General features: G+C 33.0%; 1 protein-coding gene across 4 annotated transcripts in view; it reads right to left on the reverse strand.

Moving 5' to 3' along the window:
• NBEA (neurobeachin) overlaps positions 1-22,789 on the reverse strand; it is a 736,578-nt gene that overhangs the window by 443,459 nt on the left and 270,330 nt on the right. For 3 of the 4 annotated variants that reach the window (XM_058437671.1, XM_032150485.2, XM_058437672.1), the window contains 3 exons: positions 18,201-18,639; positions 5,695-5,849; positions 3,352-3,478 (listed from right to left, as the gene is read on the reverse strand). In XM_058437671.1, coding sequence (XP_058293654.1) covers positions 3,352-3,478; positions 5,695-5,849; positions 18,201-18,639 — 721 coding nt within the window. The remainder of the gene's footprint in view (positions 1-3,351; positions 3,479-5,694; positions 5,850-18,200; positions 18,640-22,789) is intronic. The other variant, XM_058437670.1, reaches the window with a different exon arrangement.

Consider the following 22,789-nt stretch of genomic DNA (forward strand, 5'->3'; position numbering starts at 1 on the left):
AAAATTTTAAAAGATAGCAAGAGATTTCAATGGCCCATAAGCATATGCAAAAAAGAATACTCACCATCATTAATCAATAGGAAAGAAAACATAAAACCAAATGAGATATGGTTACCCACCCATTATAAAGTCTTAAAAAGACTGACAATACCAAGTGCTGACAAGAATATGGAAAAAATAGAACTACACATTGCTGACAGTAATATAAAATGATACAACTACTTTGCACAACAGCACAGCAGTTTCTCATATGGTTAAGCATACACTTACTATCCAACCAGAATTTTTCTCCTAGTGTTCAGCCATAAGAAATGAAAATTTATGTCCACACCAAGATGTGTTTTCAAATATCCATAGAATCATTATTTATAACTACAACAAAATGGGAAAACCCAGATGGCTATCAACAGGTGAAAAGAAGAGTAGATTATTAATAGCCATATAATGGGATAATACCTACCAATAAAAATGAATAGACTACTCATAAACAAAAAGACATCGATAAATCACAGATCATTAGGATGAATGAAAGAAGACAGACACCAAAAATAGAATGTACTGTTGATTCCATCTATGTGAAAACCTTGAAAAGCCAAATCTAATTCACAATGTTAAAAAGCATTTCGGTGTTTCCCTGGGGCAGAGATGGGAGTGAATAACAAACAGGGCACACAGAACTTTCGGGGTGATGGGTATATTCTACATCTTGATTGTGGTGGCGGTTATATGGATGCATAAACTAATCAAAACTCATTAAAATGTATGCTCAAAATGAGTGTTTTTTATTGAGTTTAAACAATATAAACAAATAGTTTCAACGAAGTTTATCTGAAAACTTCAGGAAAATAGAAACATATACAAAATATTCAATTCCTAAGAATAAATCAATTTAGAAACATGTAAGACTTCTACATAGAAAACTAAAAATCATTACTGAAAAAAATGAGAACACCTAAGGAAATGGTAGGAATATATGATAATCACAGTTTGTTAGTCACAGATTGAATGAGACCTATATAGCCCCAGCTGCAATAGATCCAAATACTCCATTACTTATGAAAACCCCAGCAAGTTGTTTTTAAAATGGATATTGACAAACTAATTCTAAATATAAATGTAAATGCAAAGCATCAAGAATAGCTCAGACTTTCTTGAGGAAAAATAACAGGGTGAGAAGATCTTACTCAACTCAATATTTATTAAACCTAACGCTAATTAAGATGGTATGACTTAAAGACAAAGAGATGAGGCAGAGCTGTTTGCTGAACTATAATGAAGTGTATATGGAAAAACTAATTTGTGACAAAAATGACAGAACACAGGAAAAAGAAGTGTCTTTCAAATAAATGGTGCTGGGTCATCTTCATATACCTATTACTCCTACTTCATTATAATCACAAAAAATTCCAAATGGATTACACATCTAAATACAAACAGCAAAGAATAAAGCAGCCAGAAGGCAAGACAGGGAAAATGTAGACAAAGCATTTACAATATCAAAAGCACTTATACACCAAAAAATTATAAAGTGAATTTAATTAAAATTTACAACTTCTGTTGATCAAAATAGACCATATTGATAATGATAAGAAAAGCCAGAAAATGGAAGAAGATCTATGTATGGCATATAATCTATAAAGGGCTCATTTTCAAAAAATTAATAAGAAAAAGACAAAAAAAAGCCCGCAATTTAAAAAAATGGACTAGAGACTTCAACGGCAAATCAAAAGAAGAAAACAAAAGACCAATGTATTTAAAAAGTGCTCAACCTCATTTATCATCAGGAGAATACAAACTAAAAATACATGGAATGCCACCATACTTCCACCAAAATGGCTAAAATGACAGACTAAATACTAAGTCCTGTCAAAGATATGAAGCAACAAGACCTCTCATCATCTGCTGCTGAGTTAGTAAACTAGTACAACCGCTTTTGAAAACCATTTGGCATTATCTACTAAAACTGAACATATACAAACACAACGAATCAGCAATTACACTCCAAATTATCTAACAAATATGCATATTAATGTGTAGTACACACACGTAATAGTAGTACACTCATAGTAATTATAAGTGGCCTTATCTATATAGCAGTATTATTTGTAATAACTAAGAAATGGAAAATTCCAAATGCCCATCATCAGTAAAATGAATTAATAAATTATGGTATAGACACATAAATAAAGGAGAATAAATGAATAAACTCTTGTTATATGCAACAATAGTAGATGAATCTCATAAAAAGAATGTTCAACAAAAGAAGCCAGAGACAAAGAAATACATCTGATGTACTTACATTTACATAAAATGCAAAAAGGACAAAACTAGCTTAGTATTAAAAGTCAGGGTAAGGAATTGGAAGAAAAGCAAGAACAGTGACTGGGAAAAAAGTGCTCAGTAGGCGTTCCTGGTGTACAGTCTATTTGTTGACTTGGCTGATGATGACTGTGTTCATTCTTTCAGTAAGCTTTTATATTCTATATTTGTGTTATACTTCTATAAAAACTGTGAATACATACACGTGTGTGTGTGTGTGTTTACGTGTACACAATCTTACTCCAAGAATGAAGGCCAGTCTCTTCTAGGAATGGTCTTTAATCATGACAGATAAGGTAATGTTTGCTTATTCAAGTTCCAATGATGTTATATATAACATTGTAGATTTATTTTGAAAGTTACTTAGTTAGTTAGTTAGTTAATTAATTTATTTATTTATTTGAGACACAGTCTCACTCTGTCACCCAGGCTGGAGTGCAGCGGTGCGATCTCGGCTCACTGCAACCTCTGCCTCCTGGGTTCAAGTGATTCTCCTGCCCTAGCCTCCCTCCCAAGTGGCTGGGATTACAGGCGTGCACCACCACACCCTGTTAAGTTTCGTATTTTTAGTAAAGACAAAGTTTCACCATGTTTTCCAGGCTGGTCTCCAACTCCTGGCCTCAAGTGATCTGCCCTCCTCGGCCTTCCAAAGTGCTGGGATTACAGGCGTGAGCCACCACGCCTGGCCTGAAAGTTTATATTTTAAATTTTTTATCACCCCCTAAAGATGCCCAATTTTATCATGTTACCATTTGTACGTTTTAACTTTTACTGAAAATAGTAACACGCACTAAATGACAGTGAATTACTAATACAACAGTAAACATTTTTAAATCACTGAAGATCTCTGCTTAGACCTAAATATATCACAGATTTTTACATAATAACTAGCCAAAAATATCAGAATTGTGAAATGTAATCACAAAATAACCTTCATTCTCAAGAAATCTTTCTATATTTTTGTATTTTTGTGTACTGTTTCACTACATTTAAAAAGAGTTAAAATGAATAAAAACAAGTAGTCATGCATACCTCATATTTTCAGCTGAATCTTCTGGCATTGGAGCAACAGTTTGTACAGCTGGAAGGTTTTTGCTGGTAGCACCATTCACAAAACTAGAAGAGGAGGAAGAGGAGGAGGACCCTGAATCCACGGCACCTGTTCCCAAAATAATAATTTTTAGCCTTAAACATAAATTTATTTTAAAAAATTTTAATTACAACATTACTATCTGATTTTGGAAGAATTACTCATCAGAATTTCAAAACCGAATTTGACAAGTAATCATTTGGCCATTAGTAAGTACGCTAATAAATATAATTTTATATAACAGATGTTGCATTGAAATCTAATTGATTTACTTACATTAATCTAACAAAACTACATACTACAAATGGGATATAAATAAAAAACATCAACAAATGAAAAAATTTTTCAATAAAATGATGCTGATAAAACAATGCAAATTTAGGTGTGAAAAACTTATCTTTTTATAGCTACATTGTAATATTTTGGTTTGCATCATTTAAGACATAGTTTGGAGTGAACTATCTGAGCATAAATTTGTGGCACTGCAGCATCTAATGTTCCTTTTGATAAGATCACTGCTTAAGAAGGGCTATAATGAGTTACATTAGTACCTGGTCTTAAAATAATGAGTCTTCCCTCAATGATATAAAGATACCATTTTAGTAAAGATTTTTCTAACATACGCCACCTAAGTATATTAAATAGCTGTGGAGTTGAGGGACATCTAGTGTTCCTAAATATTATCATCTTATACTAATTCCCATAAAACTGAAGAGCTTACTGGGATTTCCACTATAACATTTTATAGCACCTATGTGCCAATATTTGAAATGAACAGTATGCCCAGTTTAGCTGTTGGCTCACAATTTATATACACACACACATACACACACACACACACACGCACACATTTTTAAGAAGTTTATCACTTACATTTTTATTTCTCATTGTAATATTATATACTTTATACTATCATCAAAACTCTTGTTACCATCACTTTCCATATTCATTATTAATTCTTAAAATAGAAATTAAAAAGAAAACATCATGACTTGTCTCATATAAAAATAAAAAAGGTGATTTCATTTTGCATTTACCTAACTCCTAACAAGAATAAGGACTTCATTCACATTTTTAAAATCTTTACAGTTTTAAAGTATATACTTTAGTAAAAGAAAAACAGTTTTACTCCTATTTCTAGAAAGCTGAATGAGTATAAAGAATGAAACTCTAATACTGGAAAGACTTTAAAGTCTTCAGACAAACCAGACAGAAATATCTATTTATAATACAGGTAAACAATAGATGGTCTATTCTTTGACACGATGCCATTAATGACATTTATTTGCCAATATAAATATTCTTAATAGAGTACATTCTACTTACTACAACCCCATAAATGTGTTGTTCATGATATGTCAGACTCAGGTGGTATGATAAACAAGATAGATACAGAAAGCACAAAAAAGAGCTATGAAATTAATAAAAATGGGAAGAACCTAAGTAATGATAATAAATGGAAAAGTTCAAGGCTATACAGTTTGGAGAAGAGAAGACTACTATAGTCAGGGAAGAAAAGTCAGGGATCATCTGCCGCTGTATAAATACCTAAAATGGAATCACAAAGATTTGGGTAAGGATTTATTTAGCTAATAATCAACAGGAACATTTCTGGAAATTTACAAAAAAAAAAGGTTATTTTAGGCAGACTTTTAATATTTGCAATGATTTGAAATTTTTTGTTCCTAGATTCATTAGGAATTTGTTGGGCAATGAATTGGATCAAATTATAATCTATGTATATGAATTAATTCAACATCAAACAATGGTTCTTATTCACATGCACTTTTTGTCAAGTTGAGGTGCTGGCATATCGTCAAGGTTCTTAGGGGAGCTCTGCCTCCCTTAGGGAATTTAGCAAAGAATATATGTTAGAACTCAACCAATCATGTCCCCAAATCTGCTTTCTGTCACTACCATTTTTAGTACATCTTGATATTCTTGATACATTTTACTGATTTTTACATATCAAACTTCAGTGTTCAAATTATCCTTTGCCTCTACTCCCCAAATATCTTTCAGTAATCTGATTTCACTCTGAAAATAAACAGCACTGTTTTGAGAAGACTCAAAACCAATACTGTCCTCTAAAATGACCGCTAAAAAATGCACTCTACAACTATAGACAAATTCTAAAAAGTCATAACATAAAATATAACCTTCTTAAAAATTAAGATAATCTTAAATGATTAGGATATTTTCATTTTTAAGATCAAATAAGCAGAAAAATGAAGATATAGAAAACATAAAAAGATGAGTATCACAAAAAAATATAAGGACGATACCTGTTGTATTAATCATACTTTTTGGTGTAGCTCCAGTAGCAGCAAATATATTAGATGTACTGCCTGTTGGCAGCCCACTTCCAGCAGTAGAGGCTCCCACAGTGGTTACAGCTAAACTACCCGGAGGTGGTTTCTTTACAGGCACCACAACACTCCTGCAAAGAAATGAAGGATTGAAAATAACAAACGTGAGGTTGAAGATGAATTCTAATCCCGCTGCAACAGATATACATAGTCAACATCGAATTTCTCCCTCTTTCTTCTTTTAATTAAAAAAAAAATGTAAACTCCTTAGTCCAGCTTTGTCAGTAGAAAGGATAAGGACATTAAGGATATATTATAAAGTGTGTTGCCTAATTGATTTGGCCAACATTTTTGTAGACTTTGGAGTCTGCAAACCTTTCTTAAGATGGCATATGGACTGTGATCATAAATCTGGGAATATTAAGAAATTTGTGCTAAAGTTAGGAGATTTTGCCTATGCACATAGAATTTTTGGCAAAATATACATTAAAAATGTCCATCTTATCCATATCACATTCTCCATGTTTAAAATATTCATAAATAGGTAAAAACATAAAACATTTGAATGCCAATTTTTTTTGTTTGTTTTTTTGAGACAGAGTCTCACTCTGTCACCCAGGCGGAGCACAGTGGTGCCATCTTGGCTCACTACAACCACTGCTTCCTGGGTTCAAGCAATTCTCCTGTGTCAGCCTCCCAAGTAGCTGGGATTACAGCTACATGCCACCACACCCAGGTAATTTTTGTATTTTTAATAGAGGCGGGATTTCACTAGGTTGGTCAGGCTGGTCTCAAACTCCTGGCCTCAGGTGATCCACCCCCTTGGCCTCCCAAAGTGCTGGGATTACAGGCGTGAGCCACCGCACCCAGCCTTTAAATGCCAAATTCTAAAGCTTCTTCATAGTAAAGCTGAAAATTAAACCAAGGAATAATAAATAACATCTAAGGGTATAATAACGTTATGCTTTATTTTTCTGAACAAAATTGAGTTGCTTTTATAGTAGGAATATTGTTATAATGAAACAGAATGCAGATGATAGAGAGACATTTGGTTAGAAGTTTATTTAGCTTTTCAACCTTGGTTTCTTTAATAGAGGAGTTCAACATTTCCCCAGGTTTCTTTAGCGTATTTTAAACGTATTTCATTTTAAAATTTCTGAATTTGACATTGTGTTAAGGTTAAATGACAAATAAATATGGATATTAGTCAATTTTTAAAAATGTATAAAGAAACTACTTCTCTAACTTAATAAATATCTAAACTTTCTTGCAGTAGAGGTTCATTCTTCTCGAAGTTTATAGCACTGCAAACTTCATTTAACAAATATCTTCCAAACCTTACTCAACCATCATTGAATTTATTCATCTACAAATAGATCTATGATCTATTTTAATCAAATGTAATTCTTGGAAACCGGTAACTGACAATACTAAAATATCCAACTTGATTTACATCTTTTTAATGCATCTCTATTTTATACTTACTCAATGAAAAAAATCTACCTAAAGAAAACTACATCAGTGGTCCTTTCTCAAATAAGTCTGTTGCTTAAATTTCCTTAATATCAACACTTTTTTTTCCACAAATAAGTGGTTTTGTTAATATCTTCGGTGACTTCTTTAGTGTTAATAATCTAAATTTGTAATAATTATTGTTCTTAATTTTAGAAATACTTAAAACATTTTGTGTGACCACGGGTATTATAATCTTAAATAGTTTTATTCATGCCAAAAAATTCCTTCACTATCTCCTTCTAGGTACTTTCTTCTTTTCTCTTTAAGCATGTTGCTGTCAAATTCTTTAGACTCAAACTTTAACTCTCAATTATCTATCTAATTACCTAAAGCACACATTATGCTTTGAATCCCTATATTGGCAAGTCCTCATCTAATGCCTCCGTTGATTTCATTGAGAGGTAGTGTGACATTGCAGAAAGGAATATAAGATGTGGACTATATTTCAAAACTAAGGCTTGAAAACTGGACTACTCTCAAACTGTACGATCTTACATTTTTTTGAGTGTAAAATTGTAAGACTAATGCTACCTCCTTCACATACAATTGGGGAGATTAAAGGAGATCATATTTAAATGGACTTTGTCAATTATGAGGTATATTATAAATGTTAATAACCATTACCACTGTCTAAAATGAAATATATTTTTTCTCTATGGGATAATAAGGCATCTACTTATAATGATCTACATAAAAATCAATAGAAAAAAGGAACATGCCAATATTTGGGGTTTGTTTTCAAAATTCTCCTCTAAACTTATAAAATAATGTGAGATGTACTATTTCATTGACTCTCCAGCAAGAAAACAAAACCATCAACTGTTGATTTGAAGAGAAGTCATTAGTGAAAGTATAATGCTCTTTTTTCTGCATCTCTCATGATTTTTTTTTTAGGACAACAGCAGACACAAAGATGTTTATTTATGGATAAAGAATCTTGAGCTAATTAACAGTGCTATGAGATGAATTTGCAGAAGGTAGAAAAACTATTACTATAAATTTCTGATCTGTTGATCATTACTAACTTTGAGCAAAAGCTCTCTGTAACAGACTGGTATCTTGTTGAATACGGAAGCTATGAGAAATAAGTTATATTAGGAAAAATAAGTTATATGAGTGAGAGAAAAAAATCTCTAAATCCTGTAATTATGACTTGTAAGTAAAATATAGAAAGGTTAAATGCCTACTAAAAAATCTGAAAGCACTGAATTAATAGCAATTGATGTGAAGGCCTCCAGATATTTCATTGCTGGCAAACTCAGCGGAGTTTGACAGTATGGCACAGAATTCTAACCCTACAGACCCGGGTTAGAATTCTACCTTCAGCAGTTAGTACGTGGTATTGGGCACATAGATCTCTCTAAGCCTCATTCTCCTCCCCATTAAAATGAGATGCCTAATGGTAATATCATAAACTTAAGATTGCTATAAAGATTGTTATAAAAGGGTGCAATAAGATTGTTATAAAGATAAAAGGAAGTAACACATATAAAGTACTTAGCACAGTCCATGGAATACTCTAAGCGGCCAATACATTTTAGCTATTATGAGTATTGTTACGGCTCCCAAAAGTGCTGATATAGTCTGGGTCTATATCAGCAAAAATACCCAGGCTGAAAGAAGCAATAATCCTCATATACTCTGCCATTGTCATATCTCATATGTGTAGTTTTAGGCACTATATTTCAAGAATAATGACAAACAGAATCATGTCCCTAAGAGAACAGTTAGGATGACAGTTGATCTGGAAAACAAGTTATGTGAGGAAAGGCTGAAAGGACAGAAAATTACAGTAAAGGGGTGAGAAAAAGTTACAGCATTTTTTAAAAATCTGAAAGTCTGATAAGAAAACAAAATGAAACTTCCATGTACTTCAGAATACCAAATTAGGACCAATAAGAAGAAAAAAAATCTCTGATAATTTTTATGAATTCCAGTTTCTAATCACTGATGTGTTCAAATGGCTGAGATGACCAAGTTACAAGGGTTTAGCTGAGAGAAGCAGGAACCTGTATTTGACCGATTTCTCCAATCTTTTTCTGCATCTACAACATTAAGAGTTTGTAAGAACTATTTCCCCTTGATTCAGATGGCCAAACTGTTTATCTAGGCTTAAAGGACTGCGTGTTCTTGTCCTTAATATTGTTTCTTCACCAACATTACCCATTCCCTTTTATCTCAAACCATTCTCTTTCTTAGCAATCAATTTTACAATTAATTTGAAAGTCCACACTAACCAATATGTGTTGATAACAAATTAATTATCTTTTAAAATGTCACTTGGTATTAGCAACTATTTATATATGAGAATAAAAATTTTCAACTCTTACAAAATCTTCTATCAGATTGTTATATAACGTTTCACAACGTTTCACACTGGCTATCTATTCCATCTAAACCAAAAAAGTCTTACCTAGAAGTCTAGGTACCTACTGTGGGTAACCTATTTAGGGTACATAAGTACACTAAAATATATACAAATTTTGGTGGTAAAAACATTTTCTTTAGAGTGAACATATAGTTTTTAATGAATTTCAAAAACATACATAGCCACAAAAAGGTTAAGAGCCATTGAACTAAACTATTCAGTTATTATGCTCTTCTTCTTTTAGATCTGCTATTCATCCTGACAGATACCTTGAATCCTCTACTCCAGTGGTCTCCAAAGCTTTTGGCACCAGTGACTGATATGGTTTGGCTGTGTCCCCACCCAAATCTCAACTTTAATTGTATCTCCCAGACTTCCCACATGTTGTGGGAGGGACCTAGGGGCAGGTAATTGAATCACTAGGGCCGGTCTTTCCTGTGTTATTCTCGTGATAGTGAATAAGTCTCATGAGATCTGATGGGTTTATCAGGGGTTGCCACTTCTGCTGCTTCTTCATTTTCTCTTGCTACCACCATGTAAGAAGTGCCTTTCACTCCTGCCATGATTCTGAGGCCACCCCAGCCATGTGGAACTGTAAGTCCAATTAAAACTTTTTTTCCTTCCCAGGCTTCAGTGTGTCTTCATCAGCAGTGTGAAAACAAACTAATACAGTGACAGATCATCAGGCATTAGACTATCATAAGGAGTACTTAACCTTGATCCCTCGCATGCACAGTTCACAGTAGGGTTTGTACTCCTAGAAGAATCCAATGCCACCACTGATCTGACAGGAAACAGAGCTCAGGCAGTAATGCGAGCAATGGGGAGCAGCTGTAAATGCAGATGAAGCTTTGTTTACTTGCCCACTGCTTACCTCCTGCTGTCTGGTTCCTAACAGGCCACAGACCAGTACCAGTCCATGGCCCAGGGGTGGGGACCCCTGCTCTATTCTACATATTCTTTACCAATAGAATTTTTTAAAAATCTCAACACTATGCTTTCCACACGATTTCAAACTTCTATCACACATCTTTAAGACTCTTAACTACAAGAAAGTGAAAAATTCTTTTATACTACATAGAATCTATACACACTCCAAGGTTGTAAAAGTTATCATCAGAATGGTACAAGCCAGGACATATTCAATCTAATTCACTTGATAAAATATTTCATTAACTGATTATATGATTTTAATAAATGGACTGATAAGTAATACATGTAAGTGTGAATTCTTCCATCATTGAATTTATCCTGTCTCAAAGCTAGATGTGATATGTTCACTCATTCATTCAACAAATACTTATAGAGCATTGCAATGTGTGTGGAACTGACGTAAGTTCTGGAGATATAGCAATATATAGAATAAAATCCCTGCTCTCATGGAACTGACATTTCAATACAGAGATATAGCAAATACAGTAACATAAATGAGTAAATATAGTATATCAGATGTTAAGTGCTGTAAGAAAAATAAAGCATAGATAAGAAGAAGGAATAATGTTGAAAGGGTGGCTCAGAGAAGATTAACAAAAAATGGTAGTATTTGAGAGAACACTGAAGGGGGTGAAAGAGTAAGCCAGGAGGCTATCTAGAGAAGAGCATCACAGGCAGAGGTAACAGTACAAAGGCTAGTGTGACACTGGGTGACATGGAGAACTGTAAGAGATGAGATAAGTAAGAGGGCTCAGCTCACAGGGCCTTGTAGTCCATCGTATAGATGCTGGCTTTTATTCAAAGAGGGATGAGAAACCATGAAGCCTTATGCACAGAAGAAGGATGTAACCTTAGGTTATAACAGGACTACTCTGGCTGCTATGTCACAGATAGTCTTAGGAGGGACAATGTGGAGAATGGCTAGGAGACTACAATAATACAAACAAGAAATGATGGTGGTTTGGAGTGGAATAGCAAAGTAAAATCTGGCGAGAAGTGATTCAAATTTTGGCAATATTAAGAAGGCAGAGCAAATAAGATTTAAATAAGAACTGGATGTGGACATGAGAGTAAAGTCAAAGATTTTATGCAAAAAAATTTGCCTTAAGTAACAGAAAGGACAAGTTGCCATTAACTAACATAGGGAAGAATGTGGTTGGGGCAGCTTTCTTATACTAATTTTTTATACCTCTTTTTAATCATCCAAATAGCAATGTTGAATAAGCAATTGGATAGACGAGTCTCTAGTTTAGAAAAGAGGTTCAAACTAAGATATAAATATAAGAGTCATCAGCATATAGATGCTATTTAATGCCAGGAGAGTGGATGAGATGGCCAAAGAAGCGAATGCAAAGGGACAGGAAAAGTGGTATAAGGATAGAGTACTGGCAGTCAAACAGTTCAGTAAATTTTGTAAAAACAGGGATACTATCTTATCTGTATACATCATGGTTTATCCTAAGTACAAACGGAGATACCGCAGATAAGAAAGAGCTTTTAAACGGTGACTCATTAAGGCAAGTGAGTTTTATAATTATTCATGGCACACTATAAGAATCCCTTTCTTTCTGTTCCCTTCTACTGTCTGAGCACTAACAGGGGATTACGCCGACAAGTTTAGGAGACACAAGACAAATACTACATGCCCCATGCCCTGGGGCATATTCCCTTAGATACTTTAAGGAATATGACAGACAAACTGACCATGCAATATATTTCAATAATTGACCTGGTCAGAGTTATGCCCAGGACCTTTCAGGAACACAGGCTGTGCACAATCAAGGAAGAGTGGGCTGAAATGAAAAGGATCAATAGAAATTAATCAAGTAGGGAAAACTGCATACAAAAATTTAATAGTAAAAACCTAGCAAGGCAAAGAGACATGAAAAAACAAGGTAGGTTAAAGGAATTGCTTTAGATACTTCTGGCTGGTGAAAGGTGTGGACTTTCTATTCCAAACTAAAATAATCCTCCTTTATTATATAAATAACAAGAATTATTTCAGAATTTTCATCAGCTTCACACTTTAGAAAAATGTCTATGGCATAAATGTAAAAGATAAATTTGGGGTGAGAAAGGAAACATGGAAATAGTGAGGGCAGTTAGGAGCTAACAGAAAGAATACACCTTAGAGATGCTGAGGGGCTAATGTAGTTTGAGAATGGAGATGTACCTTTTCTAGGACTCACATCTTTTAGCCAAGCTCAAAAATATCCATCTGTTGCTTTGGGGGACTAACAATAAGCCCATTGCATTTAAACAGGATTTTGGAAATTTATGAGACTTTTTAGATATCACGTAGCTTTATACCATATTATATGGGTTGGGAAACTGAGTTCTAGAGAGCCAAAAAGAATGGATCAAGGTCCTGGAACAAATTAAAGAGAGACCAACTATTAATATTCAGTTCCCCTAATTTCCAGATTATCACTCTCTAACTAGGATGTGGATGTTAAATATATATCTTGAAAAAAAAAAGTTGAAACTTAAAAGAGAAAAATAATTTGTTATTGATTCTAGGATAACATGACAATTTACTTCAGTTCATCAGAAATCACAAGGTGAATGTTCTCATGATTTTATCTATCATGCTTCCCTATTTTGTAAAATATTTGAGAATTGCAATATAAAAAATATGTATAAGAAACAATAAAGAATCTCATTAAATCACCTATTAATGAGAGATACTTTATTCAGCTCACTGAACTTGATTCAGCTCTCTATAAATGCCAGGAGAGACAAAGTCAACAACATTGGGGAAATGAGGACACAAACAGGCTCAGTCAAAACTGAATCTTCTGGCAACTGACCTTAAAATATATACTCAGGGCACTTGCAGCATAGTAAATGCAGAAATTACAGTGGCTAGATGTAGAAAATTTCAATTGTAAAGGCTGGAAGATGAATAATCAATTTGGCTTACGTTTATTCATCTTTTAAGTGATATGGTCAAAATACTTTTCCTTAAAAAATAGAAAGTAATAAGAACAAATTGAAGTCTTCAGAAGTAATTATAATTTTTCATAGTTACTTAATTCTAACTTTAAATAAATCAATGTAAGAAGACCTCATTAACTCTACTCAACATTTTAAAAAATATTTATCCTGAAATTTCATCCTGACTACTAATATCAATATTAGAATACTAATGAAACTAAAGAGAAAATACCTAGCTCAAGCTTATACTTCATGGTTAATAATATGAAGTCTATCTAAATTGCTTTTTTGGCCCTATATAATTTACAAAATAGATTTTTCTTTTTCAGAGAATTAAACACTGGGAAGCAAGGATATTAAAATTTTGAGGAAAAAATACCTACTAGTTTCCCTGAATATATCAAACCCAGTAATTTGAATACAGGAGGTTTGCAAAATCTGAAAAAGTGAAGTGTAAGTTTGATGTGAGTTAGCCAAAGAAGCAACACAATTATAAGCTTTGTGTGATATCCCACACTTAAAACAATTTTTAAAAACATACTAACAGTTAAAAATGTATGAGAAGCACATTGCCCTTTTTTTTTTTTTGTCTTTTGTTCAAACTAAGTGGGATCTCTGGAAATCCTAGGAAATTAAAACTGAACCAAAACACAGATACACATATATACCAAACTCTCAAAAGATAAAAAGCATGCAGATACATAAGATTAAATTTTTAGTTTAAAAGATAAGTAAAAGGTTAATTGGTTGCTTTAGAGAAAAGCATTACTCCAAAGTAAAAGTTACACAGTACATGAAAAATAATAGCTCAATTAAAACATTTTATAAACCATCAATAAATATAGTAATCTATCCAAAGAGATAGTATTGTTAGAGAACTTGGCAACTTGATTTAAGAATTCTAAAATGAGATTATTAAACTTTTCTGTTAAAAACAAAACCATCATAAATATTTCTCTCTGCCTCACAGTAACAGAACTTTGAAAAAATTGTTATAGTTTTATGATTGTATTTCCTCTTTACATACAGTGTTTGCTCATTATAGAACAGTACTAGAGGATCTCTAGCATTTTAATACTTCATGAGTACACATCTGTTCGGATCACTGAGTATAATCAAAGATATATACTTAATCTGCACAGATGACTGAAGGAAATAGAAAAAGAATCAGTACTTTCCATATATGTAGAGAACATTTATGTAATATTTCATAATCTGCTGAAACATGTAATGGTAAAGGAAAAAGTTTTATTTTAATTAAGTCAAATGTTTCTAAGAACTTGATGTTGCAATTTTTTATTATAAACTTCAAAACACTGAAATTCACCAATGCTCCATCCTAAGGGGTGAGATAACTCGATGTAGAACACAAGTTAACAGAACTCAAATTATCCCAGTTGTTCCAGGAAATTATTTCCAAATTTAAAATCCAGGATAAGTATAAGGAATTCATTGTTAGCATGTCTGCAATATAACTAATAAACAACTGGTTAACAAAGTAAAATCCTACATGAATTCTACTGAGACTGTACAATATTATTAGGAGTGTGATTTAGTTACAAAGAAGCGACCAAGTGAGTTTATATCTACTTTTCAACTAAAGATTAAAATGAAAAATACATTATTGGTAAAGTAAGACCCATGATAGATTCTGTGTTTGAAACCGGTAGCATTCAGGACTTTCATTCTAAAGGCTGTCATCCTGGATCTCATTTTCAACGAATTCAATCTGATGTTAAAAGACATGTCATAACTTGGATTTCAGACTTTAGTGCTTCAGAAATATGTTTATATACCTCATAATGTAATTATAGCTACCTTAAGACAGATAAGGCAAATGGTAGCAATACCCTGGAAGTATAATTGAAAAATGCACTGGTCCAGAAGCACTTGTGGGGATGTCTCTGAAAAGCTGCTCAAAGCTTCAGAGTTTGAAGTTAAATTTTTGATGTTGTCACTCTCGATCTATTGAATGGCTGACAGACAATCAAACCCGTCTGGCTGGCTGGCAGCTCATTTTGCTGGCAGGTGGCAAACAATTAGACACACCAATTTGTGCCTCCTGATGACATTAAAGCATGAAACTAAGTTGCATGCAGGGCCTAGTGATTTGTGTGAAAGCATTTCAAAAATAATACTCTTTGCCGTGGCAACTCATTTCAAACTGCCACCTCCCATTATGGCTTTGAGTAGTGAAGACGACAGACTTGAGTTACGTGCAGTGCAAGGCCGCTTCTGTTCAATCCGTCATCAGCGCCCCCTGAGACCTCAATCCCCTCCTTTCATCAATATCACCTCATCATTTACATTTGATAGTACTTGAGCTACTGCATATATTAACTACACTAGAGACTCTTTTCCTAAAAAGAACTGAAATATGCTTTGTGCTCTTCCATTTCATTTGTACTTATGCAATTTAGAATAATGATTCCACTCCTACTGCATTTTGTACAAATGCTATAGGAACATATAGAAAGCTGTATTTTTCTTAAAGCAATATTCTCAAAAGTATAATAAATTCTGAGTAGCTAAGAATATTGGCACTCAGGTGACTGTTTTTTAAAGTTTTAATTAAAATCTCATTCTAACAATCCAAATTAAAACAAAAAATTTTACTTAATGTTTATTTCATTGGATTTTCATACGTAAATCACAATAATCATCTGTATTTACTGGTTTGTATTTTACCAACATTTAAAGATATAATTTAAAATTAACTAGAATACAAAACTTAAATTACTATATATTACCTTATAGGCTTATAGAAACACACAAGTACATATACTTACATGCATACGTTTATACAAACTTATAAACACACATACAGGCATATCGTGAAAACATAAACCAAATATGTGAAAAAGGTGAAATAAATGTGAAACATCATAAGGAACACCCAGGGAACATCACTATATGAATGAACATCCAAATATAATATTAATACCAAAATACCAAAAAAAGAAAAATATTTCTTACATTTTATAGTCCTACCATTTTTTACTTTTTAAAACTTTTGACACAACACATTTTATCTATTATAGCAATTATTTGCAAACATCTTCTTACTACTCTCTAAGTTCCTAGAAGATAAAACTAATTTTATCCATCTTTATATTCTGCATGATAACCAGTGCCACTTACATTTTCCACAACAGATTTTCAAGACGTATCTGTAGAACACTGGCAAAAGTGTTTACAGGCAAAGTTTAAATTATATTGTGTATTAAAAGGGTAATTCAGCTGGGCGCAGTGGCGCACGCCTGTAATCCCAGCACTTTGGGAGGCCAAGGCGGGTGGATCATGAGGTCAGAGTTCAAGACCAGCCTGGCCAAGATGTTGAAACCCCGTCTCTACTAAAAATACAAAAATTAGCCAGGCGTGGTGGCAGGTGCTACTCAGGAGGCTGAGGCAGAGAATTGCTTGAACCCAGGATGTAGAGGTTGCAGTGAGCTGAGATTGCACCACTGCACTCTAGCCTGGGTGACAGAGCAAGACTCCATCTCAAAAAAAAAAAGGGTATTCATCCAAACTGAAATGACTATACCACCACATCTGCTACCCCTAAACTAAAATGTTACTTAGAACAAAGCAGTCTGGCTACTTTAGAGAAAGCAATATGGAATAGATAATATTTTTTGACTACATATTTTGACATTTCCATTTAGAAACATTTTATTTCCTAATTTGATCTTGTCTTTCTAAAACAAAAAAACACTTGCTTGTCAATCACCTCATACATATATATAAATATTTTTGTACGAAAAGATGTTTTAAAACATCAATAATAATGATTTACTTTAAAAGGTAAGCCATCACATTTTTTAGTTAATACATTAACATGTAAACATTATTTGGAATAGGCATTAATACCAGTGATCAATGTTAAGTACTACTGTTAATAATTAGTGACTAAAATATTCTTCTAATCTTGCACATGTTTTTAAATAGTGGAAGGTATTAGATGCATAGGGTATTTGGTTCTAAAATATCTTATTCTGCTTCTGTGAACTATCATTTTTATTGAATGTATACTGGAATAAAAAATTAATTGCTCCTTAAAAAATTCCTTGCATAATTTAACATTTGAATGTAGACATATGACATATGGGCCATGTTATAAATAGTTTCGACACCTAAAATGCCAAAATACCTTTCGAAAATATTTACTTTTAAATACATGCTTCAAAATACAGCTTTTACATTGGTATTGGAAATCTCATAAAGAAGATGATCACAAACAATTTTAAAATTTTTCCATATACTTCCATTTAAGGTTCAAACTTAAATGTTATCACTTAAAGCATGTTATATAATCTCCAACAATTATTATAGTATTTTATAATATCATAATGGAATTTCAGAGCCAGGATAAACCTTGGACAGATGTGACCCATCCCCTTCCCCATTATATACATGAAACAACTAAGTCCAAAGAGAAAAATAACACCCCAATGTACTGTAGTCCTTTGATAATGGAATATAACCATAATCCATGTTTCCCTACTTCCAATTCAATGTGCTATCCATCATATCACATTGAAACCTCTTCTTTAAGATGTATTATTAAGATGTCTTATTATAAAATTAGGTTGAGCCATCATTTTGATTGTCTTTGTAATAAGAATCTACATTAATAAAGTTTTCAAGATCTTCCTTATATTTTAAAATTAACAAAGTCAAATTTTCTTTTTATGTATAAAGCCCTGTGAATAATAAGTTCGGTACCTACCTGTCAAAGGAATGAAACTGCATAGGAAGAATAGCTTGTGTTTCTCTCTTCAGTGCTGGATCTGGGTATGGGATAGGTTCAGGGCCACATTCTGCTATTTCAACTGGAGCAGCCACAAGACTTTTCAGTATTTCCTTCACATTGATGCCTTTGGTTTGACTAATGCTAGATATGGATGGTGCAGGCTTCAACGTTTCACTGGGATTTTCAGTTAAGCTCTCTTGTGATTTCTTCACTTCGGATGACAAAGTGGATAAGAGTTCACTCATGGCATCAGGGCCTGTACTTGTTTCTAATTCTGCCCCATTCAGGATGCTAGCCACTTGCTCTTCTCCAATTCCTGAATCTGTATGGGGAATTGAACTTTCTACCTGAATATCTTCACCAGGAGTTGGTGTTTCTTTTTCTTTTATAGTGTCTGGAAATGCAGCAGGTGTTTCTGAAATGAAAGAAACTAGGTTAGAAAAAAGCTGCAAAAGTAAAAATCTTGTATTATTAATCAAATGTTTTCATATATTCAAATAAAATAAAACCTGTAGAAACAAAAAATTGCTAAATGGATGTGCATAGTAGTAACACAACTCAGTTGAAAGATATCATCCAGCCAGGCATAATGGCTCATGCCTGTAACCCCAGCACTTTGGGAGGCTGAGGCAGGTGGATCACCTGAGGTCAGGAGTTTGAGACCAGCCTGGCCAACATGGCGAAACCCCATCTCTACTAAAAACACAAAAATAAGCTAGGCGCGGTGGCATACATCTAATCCCAGCTACTTGGGAGGCTGAGGCAGGAGAATTGCTTGAACCTGGGAGGTGGAGGTTGCAGTGAACTGAAATCATGCCACTGCACTCTTGCTCGGGCAACAAGAGCAAAACTCCATCTCAAAACAAACAAACAAACAAACAAAAAGATATCATCCAATACACCTACTATTTTGTTCAGGGAGCATCAAAATAATCCTCTTGCTTCTTAAATCATCTGGCATTTCAAAACTGATGCCTTCAAAAGCATCAGGAAATAGTTCCTATAACAATTTCCTAAAGCAGCTTATAAATAATAATTATATGATGTTCCCCTCTTATCCTTTGATTGTTAGCTGCCAATCATAGAAGAGAAATTCTTATATTTCTCTGTTAGTTTCCTTAAAAATATAAAATCATTTTATACTTTCTTTGGTACTTAAATAACTAATAATATCTGAAATATTCAAGATAATCGAAGATCATTTTAAAATTACAATACATAAAATTCTGACACACTTGCAAAATGCAAAGCAAGTCAAATGATTAGTTCAAAAGAATAAATACATTAATAATATAATAATGTTCCTCAAGGACAAGGCCTATATTTTGGAATACTCATGTTCATTCTTTGTAAATAAATACAAATTTCAATTTGTGAAAATTAAATCAGAAACATACATGTGCATATAACTACACAGATAATGAAATACACATAGAGTATTAACTAAAAGTAATGAAATAAAAATCTTTAAAATGTTAAATTTCTATCAAATTTCATCCTACAAAGGCTAATTGTAATAAAGTTCTCCATATAATAAAATGTTACCAAATTCTAAACGATAACCTTGAAAAGTGTATCTCATCTAAGCATAACAGAGATAACAGTCCTTAACTTAATCATTTTGAATAAAGTAAGATACCATTAAGCTACTATATGTAAATTCACTGCAGTTCTCACTTTAAAGTAGACGCTCAGTAAATGTTAGCTATTTGTATTGCTTAAACTTGCATTTAAGTTTGAAAGTTTAATAATCTTTGAAAATGAGAAGCACAGACTAAATTATTTCAAAGATCTCCTAAAAATTGAAAATCAGTAAATTCTATATAACTTCTCTTAGATTTTGTTGTTATTATTTGCTTGTTTCTTTGAATTCAAAGGTTGTTAGGACAAGAAACCAGTAAACTGCCCAACAGGAAAATAGGCTACCTTGATGTCAGCAAGACATCTCACAAAATCTTTTGTGAAATCTCTAGTAAAAACACAAAGAAGTGTTGTTCTGATGATAGAATTGTTGGGTGTGATCACAGCTTGCTGAAAGTTTTGTACATACATACTAAAAAATTAAAAACAGTATGAAGGGATTTTGTCAGTAACAGACTCAATTCTTGGGTGTTGTCTATTAGTTTTTTTAATTGCTTGAATTTAGACTAATGGCATACCATTCAAATTCCCTGACGGTGTGAATTTATAATACTTTTTCTAGGATAAGCATCAGAAAAATGTTGCCAGGTTTTGAAAGAAAATCTCCCATTTTTTTCTCCCCCTTTGCTTTTGAGTCAAATTATATCAAATCTATACATTAAATTAGGAATAAACAACATCTTCATATTATTCAATATTCCTAATATCAAATACTAATTTAAACTGACTTAAAATATGCATTTATCACAATGCAATGTTATATAATAGTTTTCCTCATATTTATTGAATAGGTTTAAATCTTGTTTGTTTATTTGTTAGTTTGGTCAAAGATGATAGACTGAAAGAATAGATTAATCTGTGGAATATGATAATAATATTCAAACATTCACATTGGATGACCAATGTGAAAATCAGGGTAGATTCTTTACTGCTTCCAAGATTAAAAATTAAAATAACTGCATTTGAGAAGACAATGTCAATAATAGTAGGCAAAGGACTAGAGAAGGAAACAGGTAAGAAGTAAAGACAACAGTTTGGCATTTTTAATAAAATCTTGTCAGAGCGGCTGGGCGCGGTGGCTCACGCTTGTAATCCCAGCACTTTGGGAGGCCGAGGCGGGCGAATCACGAGGTCAGGAGATCGAGACCACGGTGAAACCCCGTCTCTACTAAAAATACAAAAAAAATTAGCCGGGCGTGGTGGCGGGCGCCTGTAGTCCCAGCTACTCGGAGAGGCTGAGGCAGGAGAATGGCGTGAACCCAGGAGGCGGAGCTTGCAGTGAGCCGAAATCGCGCCACTGCACTCCAGCCTGGGTGACAGAGCGAGACTCCGTCTCAAAAAAAAAAAAAAAAATCTTGTCAGAGAAGACTAAGACTTAAATTAGAATAGTAGCCCTAGAAATGAGAAGGAGGAGAAGACTAAGGATATTTCTGAAATATCTAGGTTAAGAAAAAGAGTGGTAATATGTCACTAACTGAGAAAGGAAGAAAATGAGATTTCTTCAGGAGAATAATTAACTAAATTTTGAATCACTTTTAGTCTACAGAATCTCTAAGATATTTATATCTGTAGGTCAAAAGAAGAATAGCCATACATTTTGGGATCATTCAAACTGAGGCAATAGCCAAAATTTTGGAAGTTGATAAAATAACCTACAAATCTAGAATGAGAAGATAAGATGACTGAGGCAGTTATTTTCACTATTAGAGATACCACTGAATATATTTTAACATACATTTGCATCTGTGGATTGTACATTTTTTGAGAGAAAACAATTGCAGCAAAGTATCAGGAGAGATTTAAATAGTTTAAATAGTTATAGTGACAAGAGGACAGAAAATGTAAATGCAGAAACAAAAACTTTAACAACAACAAAAACAAAACAGTGTCATGGTTACTAGCATGGGCTAATTTTTATAGAGTTTAATTATCAAAAGTCATACAATCATATCTAACACTTAGTGTGAATTTAGCTAATTTACAGATATGTTCTAGTGTTTTGACTTTCCATTAATATAATGTCTAAGTATTGTTATATATGACATGTTACATTAACAGCTATACAAAAAGTTTAAACTTCTCAAGTTATATTAGACCGGAATATAAGCATTTCACTAGCAAACAAAATATCTAAGGAAATAAAACCTGATTTGGTGTTCACAAGCTACCAAATCAAAAGACTTTTGCCACCAACTACAAAATATTTTACTTTTCTGCTCAACTATTTGACTTACAATGGACATTAAAATCTTTAACTTTCTAACTAGATACTTGAAACTTCAATATAAATGTTGATCTCTAGATTATAAAACACAATTAAAAGTTTCTAGAAATCAAATATTAGAATATTTTCAAATAACTCATCAAAATATTTACATATTACTAAAAACATCTCAATTTTATTTTATTGAGGCTGATAAAAGAATGATTTCAAAAAGGTAGTAATTTTGATATTTCAATGACTTTTATTCAAATAAATATGTTTTGTAAAGCATACATGCTGTGATATTACATAGAAATAAAACTAAATGCCAATAGGATATTTTGTAATAGCAATAAAAAACAGATCAGTAGTCAAAAATCCTACATATTTCTCAGTATGCATTTACATCTTTAACAGAACATGCTCTCAGTTGATACTATAAACTTCAACTTAGATAACTTATGTTTCCAGAATACCTCTTTGTGACACTAAAGTACTTTGAGGATTTAATCCATGATTTAAATAGGAAGTTAGGTATGAACTGCAGAGAAACTATAAATGATTGCATCTGTGTAGGTTATGTTAATCACAGGCATGTAAGTTTTCAATAGCTCTTATCAGTTTCTGTGGCAACAGGCAATGTCAGTATACAGAGCAGAAACATTACTAGCCAGAGTGATCTTAACCTTGTCAGAAACAGGCATTTGGATGCCAGATGTCT

This window comes from Hylobates moloch, unplaced genomic scaffold, assembly GCF_009828535.3.
Source record: "Hylobates moloch isolate HMO894 unplaced genomic scaffold, HMol_V3 SCAFFOLD_4, whole genome shotgun sequence".
NCBI lineage: Eukaryota > Metazoa > Chordata > Mammalia > Primates > Hylobatidae > Hylobates > Hylobates moloch.